Source organism: Strix uralensis, chromosome 18, assembly GCF_047716275.1.
Source record: "Strix uralensis isolate ZFMK-TIS-50842 chromosome 18, bStrUra1, whole genome shotgun sequence".
NCBI classification, from domain to species: Eukaryota; Metazoa; Chordata; class Aves; order Strigiformes; family Strigidae; genus Strix; species Strix uralensis.
The window spans coordinates 16922714-16949421 of record NC_133989.1 but is presented as its reverse complement, the minus strand read 5'-3'; the positions used below and the strand labels follow the sequence as shown (position 1 = coordinate 16949421).

The 26708-nt window shown below is 41.3% G+C and overlaps 1 protein-coding gene across 7 annotated transcripts; it reads left to right on the top strand.

Annotated features, from left to right (window-relative positions):
- Positions 1–355: 355 nt before the first annotated feature.
- Positions 356–26708, top strand: RBL1 (RB transcriptional corepressor like 1). 7 transcript variants are annotated; one of them, XM_074887858.1, is made up of 23 exons: positions 356–524; positions 759–892; positions 1856–2056; positions 3256–3320; positions 3414–3542; positions 3672–3832; positions 4564–4613; positions 6352–6538; positions 9029–9195; positions 11451–11563; positions 12120–12223; positions 12780–12917; positions 14560–14724; positions 14898–15033; positions 15480–15545; positions 16587–16853; positions 17788–17966; positions 19622–19798; positions 21246–21317; positions 21503–21587; positions 23293–23459; positions 23867–24031; positions 24291–26708. In XM_074887858.1, the coding sequence occupies exons 1-23, from the start codon at positions 387–389 to the stop codon at positions 24459–24461; spliced, it is 3237 nt and encodes a 1078-aa protein (XP_074743959.1). In that variant the 5' UTR covers positions 356–386; the 3' UTR covers positions 24462–26708. The 7 variants fall into 7 exon arrangements, 6 of the variants coding, with proteins under 6 accessions (XP_074743959.1, XP_074743961.1, XP_074743960.1 ...); XR_012631372.1 differs by lacking the exon at positions 23293–23459; XM_074887860.1 differs by lacking the exon at positions 3414–3542.

The following is a 26708-nucleotide window of genomic DNA, read 5'->3' as shown; positions in this document are numbered from 1 at the left end:
TCGGTTTTCCTTGCTCTTACAGCAAATCTTTTTACAAACACATTTAGGTATTTAGGCCGACTTTTAGAGGAAGTAATATTTTGGAAAGTGCGAGGTGAGCTGGTTGTCAGTGAGGGACCAGCCTGTGGCTTCCCACTGAACGATCCCTGAGCTTTCAAAAGAACGTTTTACAAGAAATCAAGCCCAGCACGTGTAGCTCCGTAACTGGGGGCAGCTCAGAGGCTGCTGCTGAGCGCGGGACGCGGGGGCTCTGTCCGCGGCCCCGCCCCTCGATGAGGCCCCGCCCCCTCGAGGCCCCGCCCCTCGCCGCGTGGCGGAAGGCGCCGCTCCCTTCCGGCGGAGGCGTTTTGGCGCGCGGGGCCGCAGGGCCGGGCCGGGCCCCCGCCATGTCCCGCCCGGAGCCGCCGCCCGCCGAGCCCGGCGCCGCCATCGAGCGGCTCTGCCAGGAGCTCAACCTGGACGCGGCCAGCGCCGCCGAGGCGCTGCGCGACTTCACGGCGCTGCGGGGCACCTACAGCCTGGAGGTGAGGGGGGCCGGGCCGGGCCGAGGCGGCGGGGCCGGGCCCTGTCAGGGGCGGAGCGGGCCGCGCTCCCGCCGCGGGGTGGGGGGGACTGGGGCGGCCTCCCGCGCCGCCCGCGTGTGGGGGCGCGTGTGCCCGCGTCCGTACGCGTGAGGCGCGCAGCCGGGTGCGCGGAGGGGCGGCCCTCGGCTCCCGGTGCCGCCGCCCCCCGCAGCTGGCGGCTCCCGGTGCCCGCAGGGCGAGGCGCTGCACTGGCTGGCCTGCGCCCTCTACGTCGCCTGCCGCAAGAGCCTGGTGCCCACCGTGGGGAGCGGCCTGATGGAGGGGAACGGCGTGTCGCTGACCAGGATCCTGCGCTCCGCCAGACTCAGGTGAACTTTCCCGGGTTGCTAATTGCCGCGGCTAATTGCCGGCTGCTCCGGCGCCGCGCCTGCTAACCCACTGCTCCGCTAAAGCTGCGCCTGCAGGTACGCGCTCTTTTCTCACGGCTCCAAGCGCTGCAGAATGCATGTCCCGAGGTAAAAGTATAAAAGCAGTAAGCCTTCTTTTGTTAAAAATGGAAATAAGATGCAAATACGTAATTTTCAACTTCAGGCCTTTGAAAAACCACCCACGTCAGACCGGCTGTTGTTCCACCCACGCCAGTTATTTCTTTTTCTTTTTGCAGTTAATTGGAACACAAACAAGACCTCTGAATGTGCTGTTAGCAATCCAGATAAGACTCGTGTCTGACTCGGGATTTATGCCAGATCACTGGAGGCGGTTCCCTGGTCGGACCGGCCTCTGGGAGCACAGAACTGCGGTGACATGAATATGTGTGTCCCGCGGGGGCTCCCCTTGCTGCTGCAGGACTGGGAGGGTTTCTCCCTCCACCTGAGGACATGTTTGTAGCGGAGCTGCAGGAGCGGGGTTTGCCCATGTAATTGCACCTACGGTTAACGGGGTTTTGTGTAGATAACTTTGACAGGTACAGACTCTTGTTTGTGGTTTTGTTGCCTCTCCTGCCGCCCCCTTGGCACACGCAGAGCTGTGCCTGCTCTTCCTTCCTACCCCTCCCCTGGCTGGCACAGCTATGCTGACAGCCGTTAAATAAAGTTAGTGTTTCCGTGCCTGTGCCTTACAGAAAATCAAGGAGAAAAAACGGAGTGATAAAAGGTGAAAGGCTTACATTGTATACAGTTTGGGATTCTGTCAAAATAAATTGTAAACCTATATATTAATCAAATTAGTCATCAAGGAGTAAATATGTTGCACTTTTGCTTTTTAAAAAATCCAGGCAAAAGAAAGTTAGTTAAAGCTCAAAATAAAGCAGACTTCTCTTTTTTTCTCTTAAGCTTAATTCAGTTTTTTAGCAAAATGAAGAAGTGGATGGACATGTCAAATCTACCACAGGAATTCCGAGAGCGAGTGGAGAGGCTGGAAAGAAATTTTGAAGTGTCAACCGTGATTTTCAAAAAGTTTGAACCGATATTTCTGGATATATTTCAAAACCCGTACGAAGAAACTTCTAAACCACAGCGAAGCAGGAAACAGAGGTATTTTTGAGATGTAATGTGACCTTTCCCTGGGAAGGGCTATACCTAATATAGATTTGTGAAAATAAAGATCATTATTTGTGATTTTAAAAGTTAGGTAAAGTTCTGAAGCGACGGGGCCTCTTTGTTGCTTTGATTTTGAAATGCAGTGGATACAGAAACATCCCTAATCTCGACGGGGTACAGCTGCTGTCAGCAGAGCTCTGCATCTGGGGGCAGTTTGGGCAGTTCACTGGAATGTGCAGAAACTGGCCCGTAGTGAGAACGTCTGTGTGTGGTGGGGGAGAGGTGCAGCGAGATGGACTAACTCGAGATACAGTGAGACCGACGCTTAAAACGTTCAGCAGAAATCACTTCAGTGGCACGAGGGTGTCTTGTCCTGGCAAAGTACTGGCTGAGGTAGTTGGTATCGTGACATGATCCCTCCGTACACAGCGGCCTTGCGTCCGCAGAGACTCCGTGTTACTGGGTTTTTAATGGGATTGCCAGATGAGGGGTAACACGCAGATGGAAGAACGTTACAGCTGACGCGCTCGTTGTTGACAGACTTAGTAACCGGTGGTGTCGTCTTCCATCTGCGCACAGAATTCTGCCTCAACTAAAGGAGCTTGGCTGCACTCCCTGCCGCCTGTGCGGCCGTCTCTGGGATGGCTCTATAGAGAGTGTAACCTCAGTGATGAGGGAGCCGAGCTGGGCCTGTGCGAGGTATTTTGCCAGTTCACGTGTGTCCTCTGGATGTGAGTGGGGTAAATGGTAAAACGCTCCAGCGTAGCTCCGTGTCTGCAGGTGGAGAGGGTATTTCTGCTGCTGCAGCTCTCCATGTATGGCAGGTGGCTTTCTGGGCATCACCGCGTATTGGGAGAAATTTTGTCAGTATTCTCTGTTAACGTTCCTTCGTTGGACCAGCGTTCATTAGTGTAACTGCAGTTTTAGCTTCTCTGTGGCTGCCTTGAATAATGTTTTCCCTGGTCTTCCAGCTCCTTGGTTTTGGATAACCTCTACTCCAAACATGGAGCAAGGTAGGAGACTGTCAGTTAGTTAAAACTGAAGTAAGGACACGTAGCTTAGATTGTGCCCTCGTGTGAAATTAAGGCTCCGACTGTCATTTTGAGCAAAGGAACTGAATGAAATTCATACTGTGAAACGAGCTTCAGCTTCCTGGAACTGAAGGCTGACTTCTCCCTTTATCTCGTTGACAGACGGGTGCCGTGTGGTGTTAAAGATCTCTTCAACTTCTGCTGGACTCTCTTTGTGTACACTAAGGGTAAGCTTGCTTTTTTTTAGCTGCGTGGTTTGTGTATGTTCTGAGCTATGAACTTCTTTTGTGTTGCTTGACGTGATGTGCTGTCTCTTAAAGGTAATTTCCGTATGATTGGAGATGATTTAGTAAATTCCTATCATTTGCTTCTGTGCTGCTTGGACCTGATTTTTGCAAATGCCCTTTTGTGTCCAAATAGAAGAGATTTGCTAAATCCATCGTTTAAAGGTATGGTGGGGATGGATTATTTAAAATCAAATATGCTTTGTTCTCTTGTTTCTTTTTAAATGAAGTTGAAGGTTGGTTGTCTTTTCTTCTCTCCCCCCGCCACCCCCCCCACCTCCTCCTTGTTCTCAGGCTTACCAGTGGACTTCCACGCAACAGAGATCAAAGCCCCTGAAGATCCTCCCTGCATCATTGCCACACTGTGTGAGCTGCATGACGGGCTTTTAGTAGAAGCAAAAGGAATAAAGGAACACTACTTTAAACCGTACATTTCAAAGCTATTTGATAGGAAGGTACATCTTACTAGTTTTAAGAATGCATGGTAGTGCTCAGATGAATGATCTCAAGACCATTTAAATTCTGCAGGAAAGCACACTAATAGGCAAATGAATTTGGTCTGTGTCAGGTTTTCTTTGTATGTATTTTAGGAGGAGCAGAATTTACTCTCGATTTTTAATGATGTGTTGTAAGGTCCCCTGTGGTTTAGCTTTTTACATCAGTGGAGAATCTTTGCTTTCCTTTCTTGGCAGTGTGAAACTGAATCGTGGACAATAATGATTTCTTCAGCCAAAAAAGTAATCTCGTTGTGAAATAATTTTATGGGATAGCTGTCATGACAGCATGGGTCCTTTTCTTGGAGTTTAGCAAAATGCTTTGGAAGGAAGAGGTTGAGGTTGCAGGTGTACAAATCGTTCTTTCTGGTTTTGATCCTGGAAGTTTTTTCAAGCTCTGTGGAAGTGTCTGTGTAGTTGTTCATCAGGTCAGTCCCTAACCTGCTGGTGGAACAGATGTTAAATAGCTGTACTGTTTCTGAAGAATGAGTGTAGAGCTTGGATAGAATTGGACTTTGTCCTTATGTGTTTGTCTTGCTAATGGCATTGCAGTCCTTTTGTCTAGGCAAAAAAAGTCCAGTTATGCTCCTAAATCTCATTTCCTTTTTGGCTAAAACCATTGTGCCCTCACTGTTAAGAGCTGGAACAGTTTTGATTTTATTATGTAATATATTTCTGCTTTTTATTCTTAGATCTTAAAAGGAGAATGTCTATTGGATCTTTGCAATTTTACAGAAAATAAGTAAGTTACAGCTTAAGTTCTTAACCATGTGGTTTGATTTCATTTCTAAAATACAGGCCTTTCAATGCTAAATATTAGGTTTTCCTGTTCCTTTATCTTACTGTAACAAATGTTTTTTTAATTACTTGACAATCAAAGCTGCTACCTGGCTGAAATGCTTTCTGGATCTGAGATGTGTCAAATGTCAAGGGGTCAGCTGCAGATTTTCTTCCCTAAGGACAGGTTTTATGGTGCTTGCCCTTATTTTCTGGCAACTGTAACCTTTGAGTAATCTAATGCAAATCAAAACCTTGACTGAAGTTCATGGATGTGTTTCTGTACACACCTCAAATATTATACCTGAATAGGGAAGTTTTTAGATTCATTTATCAGTCTCCGATTGAGTGTATAAATCCAAATGCAACAGAAGTACTCAAAAGAAAAAGAAGCAACAATTGCAAAACCACAAAAAAGACGTAGAGTGTTTCTGTGGGAGGCAAGTATAGTTGTTTCAGAAACTTTTAAATTCACTTCTGAAAGCTAATTTAAGTGCAAAATACAAACAGCAGCTGCTTTGTTCTGGATTCCTTAAAGGGGTTTTTTGCCTTTTCCAGAAATACCTAATAATTTAGTTTTTCAAGGTGAGTTTTTAACTTGTTGGTTTGCTTTGAGAATTTTCAACAAAGACTCAATTGTGTTAACAATGTAGGTAACATACAGATTTAGATATAAAACGGTGTTGCTGTGATCCATCTGAAGCCGTGAACTTCTCTTTATTTCTGCTTAAAAATTAATAGCAGCACCGTCATGTGGAATGATACTGTAGTCCCTGGTTTTTTGTAAGTAGCTTGACATCTAAAGGAAACATGGAAGCCAGCCTCTCTGTTTCTTTGTCCAAAATTTTCACAGACCTTTACTTTTTCTAAAAGACGTGGGGAAGGTGAACCTCTGATACAGTCAGGTTTCCTGTGGGACCACAGAATCACTTGCATCATGAACACCTTGTTACATTCCATTAATATACATGCCTGAGTGGTAGCTTGAATTGCTAAGACACTTTGCAGGCAAAAGCTATTTCATACAGCATTCACGTATCATGAAGAATGTGCAGACAGGATTTATTGATGCGAGCTATTTCTGATTTTTATCCAAAAGTTTCATTCTGCGTCCCAAGTATAAGTTTAAAGTTTTGCAGCCTTTGTGAGATTAAATGTTTTACAGATGTGTTAGGTGGAATAAAGAAAATGAAAGATTTGTTTGGTATTGTATGTCAGTGGTGACTTTAGAAATTGAATCTAGGCAGCTAGCTCTTCCCTTCTCTGTACCCTTATGAAAATTACGGGCTACATAAGCGGCAAAAGTTAGAAATCAGATGTAGCTAGTTTAATGCAACTACCGTTAGTGTGCTCTGGGTATACAAATATTTAACCTCTGATCAGTTGCGTTCTTCCAAACTGTTTTATTTGCAACTGGGATGGAAGCAAAATTGGTTTTAACTCTTCTTATTGAGAGCCAAATGTTGGTGGTAACTTAGGAGGAAGAGTGGTCCCTGCAGTGGATCATCAAGGGAACAGGGCGAGTATGAAGGAAGGCAGGGACGACTGCAGGCAGGTCGCTTGGGGTAGTGAAGTTTTGTTGACAAGCAGCACTGCTGCTGAAAGCATTAAAGGTTGGTTTAAATTTTGTACCTTAGCTCCCCTGGCACCTTTGTTTCTTCAGTAGTTTAACCTTTGATATAAAACCTGCGCTTCTCTTTCAGCAAAGCACTGAATAAAGAGTATGAAGAGTACGTTCTGACAGTGGGTGACTTCGATGAGAGAGTTTTCCTAGGAGCTGATGCCGAAGAAGAAATTGGCACTCCTCGAAAATTTCCTGCAGACATGCCAGTAGGGAAAACAGCAGCAAGAGCTCACGTGGAGTGTCATCTTCAGCAGCATTTTGAAAAGGTGATTTATTTCACATGTTGATCTCACTTTAAGTATTCCTTCAGGTTTTTCCATCCTTGTATGCTATTTGAATCACTGAGGTGACTTTGAATTTCTTGAACTTCTTCCTGAGAGGAAGATGATGAATGCTATTTGCAGGCTTCAATGGATGCTGTCTTGCTAAGGAGAAATGGTGATGATGTCTTTCCTGTGGAATTTAGCAAATGACTATTCCCTAAACAGGATGAGAGCACTTTCATGTGTGTAGTCAGAAAAATCAGTAAGTGGTTACACATAAATATATATGTCTTACAGTTTTGTTCAAACTTCATTTGTACCCCATAAGAATACCACGAAACCTTTACACTGGATTAATTTATGTTTTCCCCAATATTTGCTTTTTTAGGACAGGGAAAGTCAACTTGTGTACTATTCTATGGAAAATAATATTCAAGACATAAAACCCACCAAAGTCTAACTCTTCATTACAGAAAGTAGCCTATAAACAGAGTTCGTGTTTCACTGTTTAAAAATGTAAAATGTATTTAATGAAGTTGGCAGGTGGGAGAACACTTGATTACTTTCTAAACTTGGATAAGGGAGAAAAAATGGTGCTGGCTGTGTGAAAGAACCACACACTGATTTACATGTCAATTAAAAAATAAGGATACTTACTACAAGATGCTAGTGCTGGTGTAAATCACAGAGTGGTTTGGGTTGGAAGGGACCTTAAAGACCATCTAGTTCCCACCCCCCTGCCACAGGCAGGGACACCTTCCACTAGCCCAGGTTGCCCAAAGCCCCGTCCAGCCTGGCCTTGAACCCTTCCAGGGAGGGGGCAGCCACAGCTTCTCTGGGCAACCTGTGCCAGTGTCTCACCACCCTCACAGGGAAGAATTTCTTGTCAGTTTAAAACTGTTACCCTTTGTCCCATCCCTACATTCTCTGATCAAGAGTCCCTCACCCCTTTCCTGTAGCCCCTTTTAAGTACTGAAAGGCTGGTAGAAGGTCTCCCTGGAGCCTCTTCTCTTCTCCAGCTGAACCCCCCCCAACTCTCTCAGCCTGTCCTCACAGGGGGGTGCTCCAGCCCCCTAAGCATCTTCATGGCCTCCTCTGGCCCCGCTCGAGTAGGTCCGTGTCCTTCTGATGTTGGTGCCCCCAGAGCTGGACACAGCACTGCAGAGGGGTCTCATGAGAGTGGAGCAGAGGGGGAGAATCCCCCCCTCGACCTGCTGGCCAACTGCTCTGGATGCAGCCCGGGACACGGTTGGCTTTCTGGGCTGTGAGGGCACGTTGCTGGCTCACAGTCAGTTTTCCATCCACTAATCCCCCCAAGTCCTTCTCCTCGGGGCTGCTCTCAATCCACTCCTCACCCAGCCTGTGTTTGTGCTGGGGATTGCCCTGACCCATGGGCAGGACCTTGCCCTTGGCCTTGTTGAACTCCATGAGGTTTGTGTGTCCCACCTCTCCAGCCTGTCCAGGTCCCTGTGGATGGCCCATCCCTTCCCCCCAGCATGTCACCACACCACACAGCTTGGTGTCGTGGGAGAACTTGCTGGGGGTGCCTCGATCCCACTGTCCACGTCACCAACTGAGATGTTACATTACAACCATGTCACATCACCAACTGCTGAGGAATGTCACTCATCACCGCTCTCCGCTTGGACATGGAGGTGTTGACCCCAACTCTTTGAGTGTAAACATCAAGCCAGTTCCTAAATTAATCATACAACTTAGCTTTTTCTCCCAAATATAAGTGTGTTTCTTAGGCAATTTAAAGACAGGGGTTTGGAATGATTTTACCAATTTTGAACTTCAGTTTCTGCAGTGTAATTACCTCATTGCTACTTGTGCATACTGACTGCAGGCTTAACCTCTCCTCATTATTTGCCTTCTATCTTCAAAATGTAGTCTCTTGTAATAATTCAAAACCAAATACTGTATTGCATCACTTCCAGAAAGCAGGGTGCAAATAGTAAGTGTGGTCAACACAACTCCATCTGCTTAGGGCTCCATCCTTCTTTGGATAAGGGGAGGCTTTAGGTCCACCAGGACAGCGTTTCCCAAAGAACATTTTCCTGTGACCCTCTCTTAGGCAGCTCTGCCACGTACTCCTGGTGTCACCTAGCTACTGCAGTCCAGGGCCTGTGAATGGAAACATATCCTTTCTCTTTCTTGGCCTGTATTTTTTAATGTTCAAGTGAGCTTAAAAATTCACAGCACTGGAATTTAAGATTTAAAATGTCATTTTCCTATCTTTCATTTAAAAAAACCCTTTGAGTTAATTTTAGTCTGCCTGAAGATTTGTTGTATTTTGTATTTATGGAGTCCTGGGAAAAATTTAACTATTTTAGTCAGTTCTGAGATCACAGGTTTGATGGCAGCTTTCAGGTACCATACCAGGGGTGTCATTTTAGTCTTTTGAGTGATTTTGCAGGAGGTGCTCATTCAAAAGGTTTTTGAAACAGTTCTGTTGACTGATTTTATTTATTATTTTTCTCTGTTCGACAGAAAAGGTCATTTGCGCCTTCAACTCCCCTGACTGGAAGAAGATACCTACGGGAAAAAGAAGCTGTCATCACTCCTGTTGCTTCAGCAACACAAAGTGTGAGCCGGTTGCAGAACGTTGTGGCTGGATTGAAAAATGGACCAAGTGAACAACTTATAGCTATTTTTGAGTAAGTATGTCCATTGCAGCTGCTCTCATACAAATGGAGACTCGTTTCGTACTTGTGACTTGCACAAATTTGACTTTTTTTGTTTGGTGCAGAATATTTTCATCTGTGTTTCTGTATTATTTCTAGTTGAAAGATCTTCTGTTTTCTAGATGATCTTGCCTTCTGGAGAAGGATAGCTGAGCATACACACACACCCCCTCCAGATTGTCACCAGATTGTATTAATGTAGCTTCAGTTTTTGCTAATGAAAACTCAGCTGCCTGCTTTAAAGCCAAATACTTCTTGTTTGGTTGAGGTTTTTTTAATTTTAAACAAGTATGGCTCAATTAAAAGATGTAACTATGTTGGCAGAGGTCTTGGGGGAGGAGGGAAATGTTAGAGTCAGCAAGCTATAATGTTTGCCTTAAAGAGTTGGGAAGTTAAGAAAGACTAAAAGCAGCCTAAAGGCTCTCTGTTTCTCCTTCATGCTACTTCAGGATATTTTAATCCAACGTCACAGCATACACATAAGCCTAGCAGTGACCCTAATTATTGTTGATGCGGATCTCTTGCATAGCAGCAGCCGTGTTTTCCACTTCTCTAGTTGTTCTGGTGGCCCTTCCCTGAGCATGCTTCAGCTTATCAGCTTCTTCCCTGAGCCGAGATGTCTGTCCTAGGGCAGCTTTCCAGCAGGAGTTAGAGCATTCCCAGTCAAGAGCCTCTCACTCAGCCCTTATAGCTGCTGTATGATACTGGGAAATCATAATAAGTGGCTACTGAACACAACCCCAGTCTTTCATGATCGCCATTTCTAGGACATTATATAAATCAACCTATATTTTTGGCTCCTGGATGCATGACTGCATGCTGGCCGTAGTGAAAGGCAAGTGAAAGTGTTGGTGCATAAGCAGATGAGTATAAACAAAACAGTTTATCAGCAGAAGGTAGATCAGTGTTGCTTTATAGCTCATAAAAAGCAATAATGTAATAGCAAATACCTGTAAAGATGTTGGGTATTTGCTTAACATCCATGCAAATTAAGGCCTTGCTGTATTATGGTGTAAGGCCTCCAGATATTTTTTTTTTATTAATCAGAATGGACATTTAGTATTAGCATTTAATATTTAAGTGCAAAAGTTATGTTTTTTTAAAGCAACCTTCATAAATAGATGAAAAATACTACTTTTAGTTCTCATCTTTTGGAGTTACATGTATTTTGAAAGTTTTCCTAGTACTTGTTCTTAAAAGTTTACAGATGCTCAACAAGATGCATTTTTATTTTGAATGTTTCTTCGGTTGTTTAAGGACTGTTTGATATTATTTTTATTACACAACGAAAACGTTACTGTGTCTGCAATCTCAAATGAAAAATGTGTTTGTTCAAGTAATAAACTAGTCTGTCAAGAAAGATGTAAATATTAAAATGGGGAAGAGAATTGAGTAAACCTCTGACAAGAAATGTGCTGAGTAGTTTGCTCATCTTGGATATGAGTTCCGCAAGCACTAGGCTATGTACTGCCTGATTAGGAGAGATGGGAAGAACTGTGTTTTGGACTATGTGTAATGTTCTATGCTCTCATATTTTGTCTTTCAAATTAAAATACCTTGAAAACTTAACTTTGAAGTTAATTAAAAGTGAAACCTTAGTTTATTTCAATGCTATAGCTTTTCTAAATAGTTTAGTGTCTTAATTTGACACTAGTCACAAGCCACTGTCCTCTAATACAGAATTGCTGGAAAATCTGGAAGCATTCAGAAAGAGCATCTCCAGACAGAGATTCTCTGGCCCCTTTTTATGGTAGTGACTGTGGAGTTCATCAGTTCCTCTATGCCATGCTAGTAAATAAGGTATTTTTGGAAAGATGCTGACTCTTCACTTTGAAAGCTTTCCTGTACTCCCTCAAACCGTGCCTGGTTTGTGTGGTCTCGTGGATGCGTTTGGTTGTTTGGTTGACTGTTGTAGCATCCTTCCTACTACCTTGCTCCTAGCAGATATATTTTTCCCCTGAGTGTGTTACTGTAGCTCTTGCTTTCTCCTGCATTTGTTCCAAAATCTACATAGCCTCCCTTAACTCTGCTAGGAAAAGAAAAAATATTTCTGTATGGTTTATGTTTTCCTCTGTTCTCTGTGGTAATACAGGTTATTGCCTGATGAGGAAAGCTCAGTATAACTAGCTTCTCTTTTTGTTTGGGTGGGGAGTTTTTGGTTTTGAGGGTTTTTTGAAACTGGGTATTTGTTTATACAAACAAGTCTCTCTCTTTGTGTTCTGCTTCAGGTCTTGTGCGCGCAGCCCTCTGGTAAGCATTGTGAGCAGAGTGAAAGAAATAGGTGAGACGTTCTGTCGCAGCTACACTCAGTCAACAGATGAACAGCCAGGATCTCATATCGGTATGGATGGGAAATGCAGGGAATGTTTTAAAATATTAAACCAGGGCAAATGAAATGCATACATATGCTATCATCTAAGTATTTAATGGAGTGGAGCTGGGTTTAACCCAGAACATATCCAAACAGAAAAGTGTAGCTGTCAAACAGAACACTGTAAAGAATAAAACTTTATTATGGAGTAAAACCAAGGTTGCAGTTCAAAACGGTTATCGACCAAGAGAGCATTGAAACTATAGCAGCTCTCAACAAAAAATGTAAACTTGCATTCTTCTTAGATTTAAAATTTAAAGGAAACTGAATACAAAAAGGAAAATTATTATTACAACCATCTGCAAAATTACATCACTAGAAATATTAAAATACATAATGCTTTAAAACATTTCTAGAATTTCGTGCTGTTCTTGTGACTAGTAGATCTCTGAACATACTTTTTTGATTTGCAAAGTCTGTACATATGCGCTGTTTTCTAAGAGAAGCACAAGTACTGGTCAGTTTAGTCTTAAGACCATTTGTGCAAACAGCATTTGGCTTAATTTGTGTTGGTTTTAAATTTCAGATTTTGCTGTAAACAGATTAAAACTGGCAGAGATCTTGTACTATAAAATCTTGGAGACTATAATGGTGCAAGAAACACGAAGACTACATGGGAAGGATCTGACTGTAAGTAAAGAACTGGCAAAAAAGGAGAACGCTTTTTGTAACCCTCCCTAGGGGGTTATCTTCGGACAGTTCCAGAACAGAGCAGTCTGCAGTAAAGCAGTCTGTGTATATTGTTAATATTAAAAAAGGGGAAATATAAGGGAGGTGCCTAAAAGTTTTTACTGCTATTAAAAATGGTATAATTCTGGCATAACTAACCATCTTAATTTGTGTTGCCTTTTAGAATCACAACTTTATGGACAGATAACTTTTATTCTCTTCTTTATCCAATTAACAATATCAGTACTTCTTGTTAGACAGCAATGCATTTGCTCTGCTTTGTGATTCACAATAAGGAGGCCAGTTCATTTAAGCATAGTATGAAAAATGTGATGATTTTGGCACTGTTAGTGCCAGTCTTTACCATTCTAAACTCCCCTGTAAAAAGAGGAGATTGGGGAAAGTAGAAAAAAGCAGTAGCTCTTCTCTCCATCAGTAAGCTATGTATTAGTGCCACAAAATTCAAACTTCCATTTCCCAAACCTCAGGTCATTGACGTTCTCTGTAATCTTTTCAGGCTCTCTTGGAACAAGATGTCTTTCACCGCTCCCTCATGGCATGCTGCTTGGAGATTGTGCTTTTCGCATATAGCTCACCTCGTACCTTTCCCTGGATCATTGAAGTTCTTGACCTCAGGCCATTCTATTTCTATAAGGTAAATACATACTGTCTTAGGACCAGATCTGTATTAAAAATGGCAGGTTACTGGACTGACGGTCTTAGAGGATGATGCTCTTGCTAGGTAATCAGGTAGGAGGAGGACCCATGATAATGTATAATATGCCTATTGTAAATTCTGGCTGTCCTTAAATATATTACCTGGAATGTGTAATGCCAGAGTTGAAGCTGAAATTTAAAGCAAGAATACCATTTTGTAAATGGTACTTAACTGTAATGTGCTGTTGATCAACTTGTAGTTCTTAATATATATACACTTAGTACACTAAAGCATCCAGGCATATATTTTGATGATATTCCTATTTATTGGCTGCAAGCTATAATTCTGCTTATTAGTGATAAAATAGCAATATTTTTGCCTTCAGCTACTACTGCTTAGCACAGGCTTGCTTTGTTAAATTTTATTTTCTTCTCTGTTTTGTTTTATATAACAGAACATAAAATCTCTTTTCCTGGATGTTCTCTACTTCTGCTCTTTTTTTCTCATTCCCCCCTGCCTCCAGAGTCATTTCTGTTCTTTGACTTGTTTGATTCTTTTACCATCTCTCTGTATGCTTTCTGTTTTTAGTAGATACCTAACAAGTTACTGCAGTTAGTCAAGAATAAATCAGTAGTTCTGTTTAGATGATAACCAGAAAAATAGAACCCTTTGGGAAAGCTGTTTTGTATTCTGTTCTCCCTTCTTCCTTCTTTAATCCTCAGATGTAGGGCAGTAGTGAAACTGAAACAAATCTGTCGATATTGCTGTGGCTGTTGGTAGCCTATATCAATACCAGATGCACTGGTGCAGATCCAACTTTGTGGAACAGATTTGTGTTTGATTTGAATTTTTGCTATTCAGTGTACGTTCCTGCGGCGCTCTTACTTGAAAAAATTTGCCATCACAAACTTCACAGGAGAGCCAATATTTATTCTTCCACTTGTGCCATTTGTAACTTTGTTCTTTGGGTGCATAGTTTCTGTAGTATAAATAAGTAACACATCAATAAGTTCTCCAGGGAAGTTTTCTGTCACTTCCATCTCTGGAGCTGTAGAAAAACAGGCTGAATGTTCTTCTGTCAGAAATAACATAAAGTGGATCTTGCATTGGAGCATAGGGGTGGACTGTGATATTCCAAGGGCCCATTCAACTCCTTTCAGCCACGGTTTGTAAATGTCAAGGGTTATAACCTTTTTTTAAATGAAACTTTAGAACAGTTATGGGCAGCTTGTTTGAAAGGAAGGAACGCTTAAATGCTGGGGTTCTCATGTACCCAGCCTCAGCGGATATATCTGCTTCTATCTTCCTAGGTATGCTGCACGTGCTGGATGAGCACTGTGTGTGCTTGGTGCTTTCATTCTTACATGCTTAGTGATGGTGAAAGGACCTTAAAAAAATCCCTGGTGTGGGTTGTTCTGCAGTGATGATCTGCTGTCCATCTTCAACTCCTGGATTGCCTTTGGGAAAGGGCTTAAAAAAAGAGGGATCAGAAGAGGGTTGGGGAAGATTAAGATGTGGGGAGGCTGGAGCATTCTATGTTGAGAAGTTTTGAACGGGGTCCTGAAATGAATAACGATTTGATAGTGCTAAGCATGAGCAATGTGACTTTGCTTTTATGCCTATGTCCTGTTACCGTTAGGTAATTGAAGTACTGATTCGCTCTGAGGAAGGACTTTCCAGAGACATGGTGAAGCACCTCAACAGCATTGAGGAACAAATTCTCGAGAGTCTCGCCTGGACTCGGGACTCTGCACTCTGGAATGCCCTCCAGGCCTCAGAAAACAAGGTCCCAACCTGCGAAGAAGTATGTTACCTGTTTTGCTTTTATTAGGAAAATCATGTTCTTTTTCTTACTGTTATTTGAACGGATTTCTGTATAAACAAGACAATCGCTGCAGGAAAACTTCTGTTGATAGATTGGCACAAAGAAAGGGGAGAGCTATTTGTTATCTTACACTGGCATTTCTTTCTTCTCAGGTAATATTTCCCAGTAATTTCGAAGCAAGCAATGGAGGAAGTGGGCTTGGGCATTTGCCAATGATACCGATATCTCCTATAATTCATCCTCGAGTAAAAGAGGTTCGGACAGATCTTGGTGGGAGTTTAAGACGGGGTATGTTTAAGACAAGGTTTCTGATATGATTCGAATGTGTGAATTTGAGGAGAGGGGGTTTAGACTTCCTTATAACTGCAAAAAGCGCTCTTGAATCTGAATTAAGCGTTCAGAATTGTGAAGCCTCTCATTTGATCAAGGGAAGGTCTAGATGCATCTGGTCAAACCATCGCTGTGTCTTTACTGGCAGCAGACGTTGGTGATAATGCTTCACTTCTGAACTGGAGCAGGTTTTGCCTCTGTGTTGATGCAAGGGTTACATTACTCTCAGGTGGGCAGTCATCTGGTCGCTTATTGTCCTTTACTGTTCAGATCTTTCCAGGTTGGTAGTGGGTTTTTTTTTTTTTTTTGTTCTTGGTGAGTTTGGATTTTAAGTGACTTCCTTTTTTAAATGGAATGACAGAGCTGCATTTATTCCTCCTTCCTACAGAGATTTTTTTTTGCAGTAGGGGAGGACAATACAGACAATACTGTCTGCAGGTATCACACAGAACTGTCTCTTGACAGCAAAGGTGAAGAGGCAGTGGCAGCACTGCTGTTGCTTTTTCGTACTTCCCTCATTAGGAATTGCTGCTTTGATTGTATCCCAGACACAGGTTCTTACTGGTGCACTGTTTGTGTTTGTCTGGCAGACTGCTCTACCAGACTATTTTTTAAATACTCATTAGGAGAGAGATGTATAAGCAGTTGCTGTAGGTGTTATGGTTAGTTGTTTGATGGAAGGGAAAGCAACTTGGAGGTGGTGTCTTATATATGGGTAGGGCTGTGTGAGACGCGTATGAGAATGTGGTACCAAACGCTTCTGCTAATTTCAAATGGAAAATGGTGGGGCTTGCAAATGTTTATTTGCCCCTGATAGCAAGAAAACCATCCTGGCAGAGTTAGAAGTAAGGTCTCCAACCAGTCTTACCTGACCAGTTATCCAGAAGGTTTCTGCTTTATGGGAAGTAGGAGACTGCTCTCACTGGTATCCTTGCAGGTGGCTAGCAAACTTACACAGAAATGCAAAAAGCCAGAGGAGCAGAAGCCTGTAAATGAGTGTTGTGTGCTTCAGTCTTGCTACTGGAGCAAATCTTTGAAAGCAGCAGAAAAGCCTGAGAGGAGCTGGGGGTGGATGAGGGTGGAGGCTTCTGACTGGGGTTAGTTTAGACAGTTTTAAAGCCAGAACATACAGAAGGCAGTACATGCAGAGAATGTGGTCAGTGTTCCTGCAGAGGAATGTAGCACTTACAGGTACTACTAACCTGCGAAGCAGACTGGAGTGAGTATCTGTAATTCTGCAGATTAGCTCGGTTACTCTGGTCTTCCATGTGGTACCTGGTTGGGAAACTGAGCTGCTGGGATGACTACAGAATAAAAGGAGACAGTTAGACTATAGGCCTCGTTCATATGGTCTAGGAACAGTGAACTGTGGAGGTTAGTTCTTAGGTAGAAGCGATTTCTTGTGCTCTGGTTTTGTAGTTTGAAGGTTAGCCTTTTCCCCTCTAGTGGGTAACTATTCCTATCAAGCTGCTCCTCTTAAGGTGTTTGTTTTATTTTCCTTTGCATACTAGACATGCAGCCATTGTCACCAATCTCTGTTCATGAGCGCTACAGTTCTCCTACAGCTGGAAGTGCTAAGAGAAGGCTCTTTGGAGATGACAGCCCCAAAGAAATGCAGATGGAAAAAATTTTAACGGAAGGAACCAAGTTGACAATTGCTCCAGCATCAAGCATTGCTGCTGAAAATGTATCGGTTTCTCCTGGCCAAACAGTGCTGACCATGACAACAGCCACAGTACCAGGAAAAACGGGACAGAAGGTTACTATCCCACTGCACGGTATGAATTCTTCCCATTTTTCTTCTCTACTAGATGTTTTGTTTGCTCTTAAAATCTGCTTAGACCAACACTGCATTTTGAATATGTATCACTTTTTTAAAAAGAACATGTATCACTTTATAAATTAAAAAAAAAAAAGCTTACGTTTATACTGACATCTCCTTCTGTCATGGAGACATCTGATATCTGACGAGCATCCTGAGGATTCCTCCTTGCAAACAAAGTTGTGGAGTTCTTGCTTCTTCCAGTTACACCTCACCACAGATTAAACAATGCTTTGGCTCTCAGCTCCATTAACGATTTACTACTGTTTGTCTTAACTTTGGTCTGTTACAATCTTAAAGGGCTCTGGAATTTCTTGATCAGGACATTAGCAAAATAGTGGGGGATTTTTATTTTGTTGAAGTTGGGTGATGCTTGAATATTTCTGAAAATTATACATGGGAAGTGAGGTTTATAGCCTTTTTCAATTTAAAAACTGGGTATGTAGACAACAATGACAAAAAAACCTCCACTTTTCATGTTTAAAGAGATTTTCAGCAAGAGAATTTGACTACTGAGGAAACTAATTAGAACTGTATACAATTTGCTGTTAGGTCTGCAGAATAATAGAAAAAGAAGAAAGGGAATGCCCACCTCCCCTAAAAGTGGAACAATGACTACAGAAATTGTGATTTCTGGTAAACTTTATACTTTCAGATAGTTTTAGAAATAATCATTCACATTCGTGTTCTTCCTTTTAAGGATTACCAAAAATGTAATTTTTAATAATTTCTGAAGACTCGAAGGGACAAAAAGTCTTTTTAGCATCCAGTACAGAAGGATGAGATGTCTTCAGTATGAAATGTTTGTGAATGAATTTATGATTTGCAGTTTAACTCTGCAGCATGAGAAGAGCAAACGGTTTATTTCTGGCTGTGTATATTGTCTCCAGGTATTGCAAACGAAATGGGTGGGATCACATTGATACCCATTTCGCTGAATTTAGGTCAGCCGTGTAAACTGGAGGCTCAGGCTCCCTGCCACCCTCAGGTGAATCAGGCGCAAGAAGTGCACCTGCCAGCAGCAAGCAAACCAAAGAGAACGGGATCCTTGGCCCTGTTTTACAGAAAGGTAAGTGTCTTTGTTAGGAACTCATGCTTTACTTCTGTTCAGGGCCATGCTGAAACTTGTCTCCTTGTGCAGTTTTCATTACTTTTCAGTCTTCATATACTTTTTCTTTGGCATGAGCTGTTCTTACACACCTCGGAGGAGAAGGGAAAAGATGTTGTCAGGTGTTGCAAAGAACCCAATTTTACCCCTTCCCCTCCTTGATGTGCCATGGTTTTTTTTCCTTGTAATTAGCAGCTTCTATAAATAACTACCTAAGAAATATTGGTATTTTTTAGTGCCCTTGTCTCTTTTCACAGCCTTGCACATTTGCAAGGGTTAAACATATCAGGGATTGTTCTCCTGGGTCTTGCTCATTCAAAACTGCAGTTTTGGATCCTGCATCTGGAGATTCTCATCTGCAATTTTCTGAGGTCTACCCAGTAGTGCTGATCTTGCTCGTATGGGGCCTCAGAAATCAGTGATTAGTAACACACTATCTAAAAGTTTCTAGAAAGAAGGAGCTTCTTGAAATAATAAAGGTTTTAAGGGGTAAGTTAATAACTGGGTGTGCTTCAGAGAAACTTCAGATTACTTGTTTCTAGTTGCTTTCATTTCCAGTGTGGAGTGTTTGAGGGTCTTTAGAGGAGGCAGGGGTAACTTGCCTAAATGCCTGCAAAGAATATATGCCTAATTAATCTCTCAAAAATATTAGACTTTTTTGCTGTTATTTTTGGAAGTTTTCCCGTTTTACGGTCCCTGTATTGTTAACCTAGAAAATTCTACACTGAACAATCTTTAAGGTAAATCTTAATACACAAACTTATTCCTGGGATGATTGGTTCTTTAATTTTTGAATTTTTGGTTATTGTTTAATTTTTGAATTTTTGCTTCTTTAATTTTGATAGTGTCAGTCTGTCCCTCTGAGAATGGATTAAGAATTGGTTAGCCAGCTGCCAGGCATGAGATCAGACTGCATTTTGGAAGCTTTACTCTCAGTTGGGGGATACTTCAGCTGTAGGGATGTATTTGACAAACCATGTGGTAGGCAACATATTCCTCTTAGTTATGAAGGTGAACTAAAATCTTCACTTAAATTTGTCTTTAAACTTTGACATTCTATTTAGTGATCATCATATTCAAAATTACAGTTTTTCCCTGCTTTCCTTTCTTGTTCCTGTTCAGTAGAGCAAGTGAAAAACAAATGAACTCTTTCTGCTTTCCAACATAAAGAATGTGCCTGATTACTATTCATGAAGTGAGAACTTCCAAAATGAAGAAGGCTAATGTTGCACTTGATAGTTATTTCAGGCTTTGAGACAGCTTTTTGGTAATCAAAAAGGAAAAAAACAACACGGTCAGCTTTCTAATCTAAGATTATACTTAATTAAAGTATGTCCCTTCTTTGTGCTTGTTGGAAGTGTTCCACTATAGTGAGTGATATGACACAGAAGCTATAGTCATGTTTTTAAGCGGATTTCCTATAAGCATTAGAGATCCAGCATCTGGACGGAGTTGCCAGCTTGGTGTTTGAAGACATTGTCTTGGGCAGAGGGAGGAAATCTTGCAGAAACGAGCTATTCAAATACAGAACAGCTCTACTTTGAGGACTTTCATTTTTACAGACTAGGTTTAAACTTGTTTGGCTTGCCTCTTTACTGTGTGTCTTTTTCTTCCAGGTTTATCATCTGGCAAGTGTGCGCTTGCGTGATCTGTGCTTAAAATTGGATGTTTCCAATGACTTGCGTAGGAAAATATGGACGTGCTTTGAATTCACATTGGTTCATTGTGCTGATCTAATGAAGGACAGACATTTGGACCAGCTCCTCCTCTGTGCCTTTTACATCATGGCAAAGGTAACATGTAGTTTTTAAAAAAACGGAATTTTATGTCAATTAAAAATGTAAATTGTGTTCACAGTTTACCATTTGCTTTATTCATGTCATACTACTGGACGGAAGGGAAAAGTCCTTCCAAGAAGTGGATGAAGTCCCAGTGTATTTTTTCCTTGCTTTGCATAATCTTAAATGTTCCCATCAACCAGCCAATTGGTTAAGAGAGGATTTTTCTTCTCTTCTTAAGCGCATTCACAGTGAGCACTGGTCAGCAGTGTGTGATCTCTGCCCCATATTTGTGTTTTCTGTCCTGTTTGTCATCTTCACAGTCTATGTAATCTGAACTAAAAATGCTGTTAACAGTTACAGAATTATGCAGGTGCAAAAATCCGCAGGAGCTCACAACCTTACCTATGGATGGAAAGTTTCTAATCTAAAAAATCCTCTTTGCATTTGAAGATGCAGGTTGAGGAGTTGAGCTTAAATTATTCAGTTCACCAGCATTGACTTAAGGTGTTACTAAGTTGGATTGTGAAACTGGAATACTGGTTTGACTCAGACTTGAGAGCTGATGGTTACAGTTGCCGTCAAGTCTGCAGACACAAATTCAGGACAGTGAAACTAAGCCCAAGTTCCTCTAAAACACTGTGGATGGATTACCTTTTCTTCTTGAGGAAGACAAATGAAGAGGACCACTATCTGGGGAGGGAAACTGATGTTCAAATTGTGACTACCTGTGCTCTTAATAACTGCAGCATAGCTTAGGCTCATTTGACATCAATACTGATCACTTCAGAAAAGCAGAACCATTGAATAGTCAGTGCTCTGTATTTTATCATATAGTTTGTCAGTTGTTTGGGGTGGGGAGGTTTGTTAGTTTGGTTTGGTTTTTTTTTTTAAATACAGTCTTCTGAGTGCTGTCTCCAGTGCAGTGAGAGACCTGGCAATTTAGCCAGAGACCTTGATACGTTCTCTCCTAGCTCCTACTAGAAAAATGGTCGCTCATCTGCTATTAAAATTACAGATGCATGGCTGAAAAACAGTGTTGAAGTACGAAAGAAAGCTGAAATTGCAAGTGTGTATGTACCTGCCTAGTATTTTCTTCAGGATTTTCTCACTTTCTGTTTAGACAAGTTAAGGGGTCCGGCTTTCAAATTTACAAATACATATTTGACTTAATATTTCCCTTCTTTAATTTTTAGTGTCACTAGAAGAAAAGCCAGAAAAGGAGTAATTCCTAAGCATCATAAGTAACAGAAGACTTTAGTAGTTAAGAAACAAGGACTGCCTGAACAAGAAAAATGCTTATTTTTTCATATTCTCTTCAGCAGAACTAAGTTTTAAAATTATGTATTCATAGTAATACTCACAAAAAAGCTGTTCAGAGGGAAGCTATTGGAGTAGAACAGACCTGAGCAGCCCAGCCTTGCTGCTTGTCTTTGGTCTTCAATAGCCTTTTCTTTTCCAGGTAACCAAAGAGGAAAGAACTTTTCAGGACATAATGAAAAGTTACAGAAATCAGCCCCAAGCAAATAGCCATGTGAGTAGATAGTATTGCCTTTCCTTCTTACAAATCTCAGGTAGATGTGGCTTTTCAAATGTTTATGCTGGTAAGGGAAAAGTCAAATCCTCTTCAGTGTTATATTCTTATTCAGATGGATTTCATCTAGTTGTCTCACTTCCTTGTTTTTCTTGACAAGAGTGTTTTTCCCTGGTGTCCTGTAGGTTTATAGGAGTGTCTTGTTGAGAAACATTTCTGACGATGTCCTATTGGACAAAAATGCAAACCAAGATGTGGAGATGACAGAAGGTAGGTAAAGCACAGTAATCTGCTGTTTTTAAAAATGTACTTGTGGGCTTTTAAAGAACTGAACTGTCACGTAATAAGAAGTGAAGCAAGTTTTACATTTTTAAATGTATTAAAGAAAAATGTATTGTTGAAAAAAAAACTTGTCAGTAGCCCTTCTGTGTGGTAGATACAGAAAATATGCTTCCTAGTTGGAAAAATGTTTAATATTATTTTCTTAAATTTGGTTGTTTGAGGCTTACTTGTTTCCTTAGTGTGTCAGTGATATTGCAGTTCTTAACCAGTGTTGCTCTCTAACAAAATAATGAACAGTACCTCGAATATTATGACAGGTTTTTTCCTTAATATCACCTGTCCTGAAGGCTTAAATAGGGAGAACTTATTTCAGAAAATAAAAATTATGACTCTCTAAGACCACCATTTTCTTATATTCAGGTTTCTTTTAAATGGTTGATGTTTTCTTTGCTCTGGGTTAGAGGAGAAAAGAGATAAGAATAGTATTTGAGAAAAGCATGAAGATTGTGCCATGCCTGGTTTTAGTGACATGTCAGGAAACCAAGAGATCACAAGCCCATGTATGAACCCATGAGCAGAGCAGATCTGCAGCCAGGATGCATGCAGAAATTTAGAAGACTCTTCTGTATGGTAAATTCCCACCGTGGGTAGGATTCAACTTCTTAAACGAGTATTGGAGCCATTTTTTAAATGCCTTTTGAGGATTCCATGGGGCTCCAGGAAAGTGCTGATCTGCTGTAGGTTCAGCATCCTGTCCACTAGCTCCACAGTTCTTGGATGTCGTAGAGCATCTGAAGTGGCACTGGGCTCTCCGGTGTCTTGTCAAACAACTGCACTTGGTTAAAGTTCTTCAGTCGCTTTTTCTGCCAGACTTTTTCTTCCATTAATAGACTACTGTCTCCTTTATCTAGTGTTAACTCCAGCTCTTTTGACACCAGATTACGGGAGTATATGCTTGTGTTGTGACACAAGGCAGCCGCACTAAGGAGTCACACAGTTATCAGCTGAAGCTTTTGATGTGTGTCTCGTGTCAGTGATTGCAAGAGGCTTTACTCTGTGTTGCCCTGTTTTGCTTGGCAGTGAACAGTACAGAGGATGTAACACAGAAGGTTGTATGCAGTAGTGGTCCAGCTTAATTAGGGGAGAGAGAACATTAACAGAAATACACTTGCTGTGTGGCTGCAGCTTTTTCCACTGAACAGCTGTTTCGTAATATGCCTGAACAAATGGTGTCGTGGCTTCCTTGCAGCAGACACGAGTTCAGTACCACGCTATTCTTTGCCAGGTGATCACTTTCACAGAAGTTGAAAGCTGGGAGTTATCAGACTGCTTAAAGATTAGTTTTAAGAGCAACAGATGGCTTTGTATCACTCCCCAAAATAAACATGGGGAAAGGGGTCAGTTGTGTTACAGTTTTTTGCTACGGCTATTTCCAGGTTTGGAATAAAGATTTATCTTGGCCTTTTTAGCCAGAATCCACTAACCTCCTAGCAGTGATTTGTAGCTTCTCCTGATGTTCATAACCACCTAGAACGCAGCCTGATCCTGTCCGAAGCCCATTTCTTTAATTCACCTCATTCACTAATCAATTTATGGATGAGTTCTTGTCAGTTGGATATTGTAAGTTTGAATCTGAAGTGCCCAGTTTGCTGATACTGTGTTTCTGAAATCTGAAGCGCTCTCTTATTGTTAGACTCGTCTGTGAAAACTGGCAGTTCCTCAGGACAGTCCACATCAGAGAACTTCAGTGAGTCGGGAACAGAGGAGAGAGGAGATCTTATTAAATTTTACAATGCAGTCTATGTAGAAAGAGTAAAATCATTTGCTCTGAAGTACGATATAACAAACCAGGATCATGTAGTAAGTATTTTGGAATTTTACTTTATGTAGTAATGACAGTTGGTTTTGCATCAGCGTTGTTGTCAATAATCTTGTTCTGTAATTCACCTAGTGTGGTTCTAGAAGTCAAATAGTTGTAGGCAATGGTATGAGTGCTTGCTTTAACAGCCTTTCCAGAGGACAAATGCAGATGCAGTTCAACTGCCTTATATCGATGCAACACCTGTTTGCTCAAATGCCTGTGGAGCGTCTGTGTAACGCATCTGGAAAATAAGATTTTTCAGTTTGGTGGATGCTTGATCTGTTGTTGTAACTGTTGAGGGATAAAATCTTCTAAAGAAGACCTGGAAGTATATTAATCTTTCTTTCTGTGAAGTTACTGCTCTTAAGTATCTTCTGATTCTATCCAAATTTGCCCTCTGTTGCAGATGGAAGCCCCTCCCATGTCTCCGTTCCCCAACATTAAGCATCAGCCAGTGTCTCCTCGACGGATCTCTCAGCAGCACTCTGTTTACGTTTCGCCTCACAAGAACGGTGCCTGCCTGACCCCTCGAACTGCACTACTGTATAAATTTAATGGGAGCCCTTCCAAGGTAGAAAGCAAAAAAAGTTGAAAGGGGTCAGTTTGAGGGGGGCTTTAATTAATCTGCTAATTAGGATGTGTTCTGATGCAGTGAGGTTTCATTGAACTAGCCTCTCAGTTTGTGGTGAAGGGTAGAATTCTTCATGTCAAATCCATCACTCGCTCAGCAAGGAGGTTCAGAATAACTTTTTGTTCTCAGATAATTGAAAACCAGAGCAAGCTTGAAATGGAGTCATAGCAGCTCATGATTTTTTTTATCTTGATCACAGAGTTTGAAGGATATCAACAATATGATAAAACAAGGAGAACACAGGAGTAAGAAGCGAGCAATAACAATTGATAGTGACACTGAATCCCCTACGAAGCGACTCTGCCAGGAAAATGATGACGTTCTACTTAAACGTCTCCAGGATGTTGTCAGTGAAAGAGCAAATCATTAAAACTGCCCCTTTTCTGTGGAATCTAAAAGCTACGGAGTTGGATACAGCTGTTGCGCTATTTATTTCCTGCTTTTGTATACAGATAACTGCTAAGTTTCTTTAACATTGAACTTTTACCTGACTTCTACAGGATGCAAAAAGCAAGGATTAAGTAGTAAATGCCAGAAAATGAGAGGTGGTGGTGATCTTCTTTCCCAAAGGCCACGCTGTGCTATAAGTTACTCTGTTTGAGCTGTTTCAGCAAAAGAACGATCTGTAGAAAGCCATATTGGATGTTCTCAAGCCTAATTTAGAGCATCGTGAGTTCTGAGTGTAACTCAGCTTCTAGTAATACTGGTTTTGGTTTTGGAACAAGAATGATAAGGAAATGAGTGAAGTCAGTAAAGTTTCCTCAAGCTTTTGTTATTTGGGGAAGAAACTTTAAAAGTGCCTTATTTTTAAAAGAATGTGGAATTTTATGCATTATTTTACTGTGAAGTAACTGTAGTGGAGAACAAATTGATCATTTAGCCTCAGGAAGAGCTGAGCAGTTTTGAACTGTATGATTTGTGCTGTGATCCATCTCCTGTCAGAACTTCAGTAAAAATGTATGTTATGACATGGATCGGACAGCTTTTGCAACAACAAAGGCAATAATCAAGAAGTACAAATAGCACTGACTTAAATTGGACACTGGCATCTGCTAAAGCACTGAGATACGGTTCAGTGAATCTGAATTGCCTTTTTTGAGCCAGTGAATACTGCCATGGGAGAGCTGCTCCTTTTCAGTTGCAAGTCTGATGGCAACCCTGCTGTGGAAGCTGTTCATACGTATTTCAGCTTACCCATGATGTACAAGCTGGTTACAGCTGAAAAACAGCTGGGGCTTTAGCCATCTTACAGCTGTTCAAATGCACAAATTCATTTAACAAATTGTATCTCTTCATTTTATTTTTTTCCTGAAGATCTTAGCCTCTTGTGTAGTATCTACACTGAATGTAAGCCCATCAGATAAGGCATGTTTGTATATATGGGGGTTTTTTTAATAGCTGTTAAAGGCTTAGATTCATTGGAAATGTGTAAATTCCAGCATCCAGTTCTTGTAACTAAGTTTTTAACACTGAGGGATTTGGTAGGATTTATTTTACCAAAATGGGAGAAAAGTCAAGTTTATTCATTACTGTAAATCAGTAGCTTGATCTTATTTCATAACTGCATTTAAGATTAGAGCCATAAAGAAACTTCTCAGCACTGTATTTTTCAGTTTGTGTATATTGAACTGGAAAAAAAAAAAAATTGAACGATTACATAGGACTTGTTTAAGGATCTCTATTCACGTCATTGTTTGGTTTGTTTAGTATATGCTGCAAGATTTGCTGCACCACAGTTCCAGGGAAGAACACTGTGATGATTTCAAGCAGTCTCAGCTAATGAATCTGGCCAGCAATGATACAGGGAAAATGTATTTGAAGGTGTGCATGTGCAGAGACCCTACTCAGCAGTGAGTAAAAAGTTTACAAGCTCCATAATTACTAAAATACTCAATTTTTTCACTTATTTCTGAAAGGTTTGACCATGGAGAGCTGCAGTGTGAGGAAATGGCCATGCAGTGGACTAGGTTTCATGCAGATTCTTCTGTTCAGTTCCTTTTAATTTTATTCAATTTTTAATATTTGTCTTCAGATCTTGAGATAAATAGTACAAGAGAAACAACCTTTCTGGCTTGATCAGCTCATCAGTGCTGTTACAACTACAACCATTCAGTGTCTATACTCCAGTCCCTAAAAGCCTCCCGTGGCTTCTGGGGGAAATGGGGAATCCTGATTTAGCTTTTGGCAGTCTTGCATGGAGGACTGCCGCCTTTCTGGATGGGATGATCAGGCCTAACAGCGTAAGTCTTTCAGCAGTGTTGTATGGCAGGAGTTTAGTTGATTTGGTTTTAATTCAATATCGTATGCAGATCTCTCCTCGCGTATCTGCGCATCACACTGTTACTGTACTTTCTGAAACTGTAGAGAACTGATGGTGCTAAAATCCTTACTAGTTGTCATTTAAGTGTAGTGGTTTTTCATTAGAAAAATTAATGTACTACAACTGGATGCAGTTCAGATTTTTTTCACCTTTTTAGGTGACGATAGAAAAAATATTTTTGGACTTGTTGAACAGCTGAAACAGTAGCCTACGTGAAAATTTTCTAACGGTTTCAAAGTGCCTTCATGTGTAAATATGTATTTTATAATAAAAATTATTTTAACCTGTGTTGCTGCA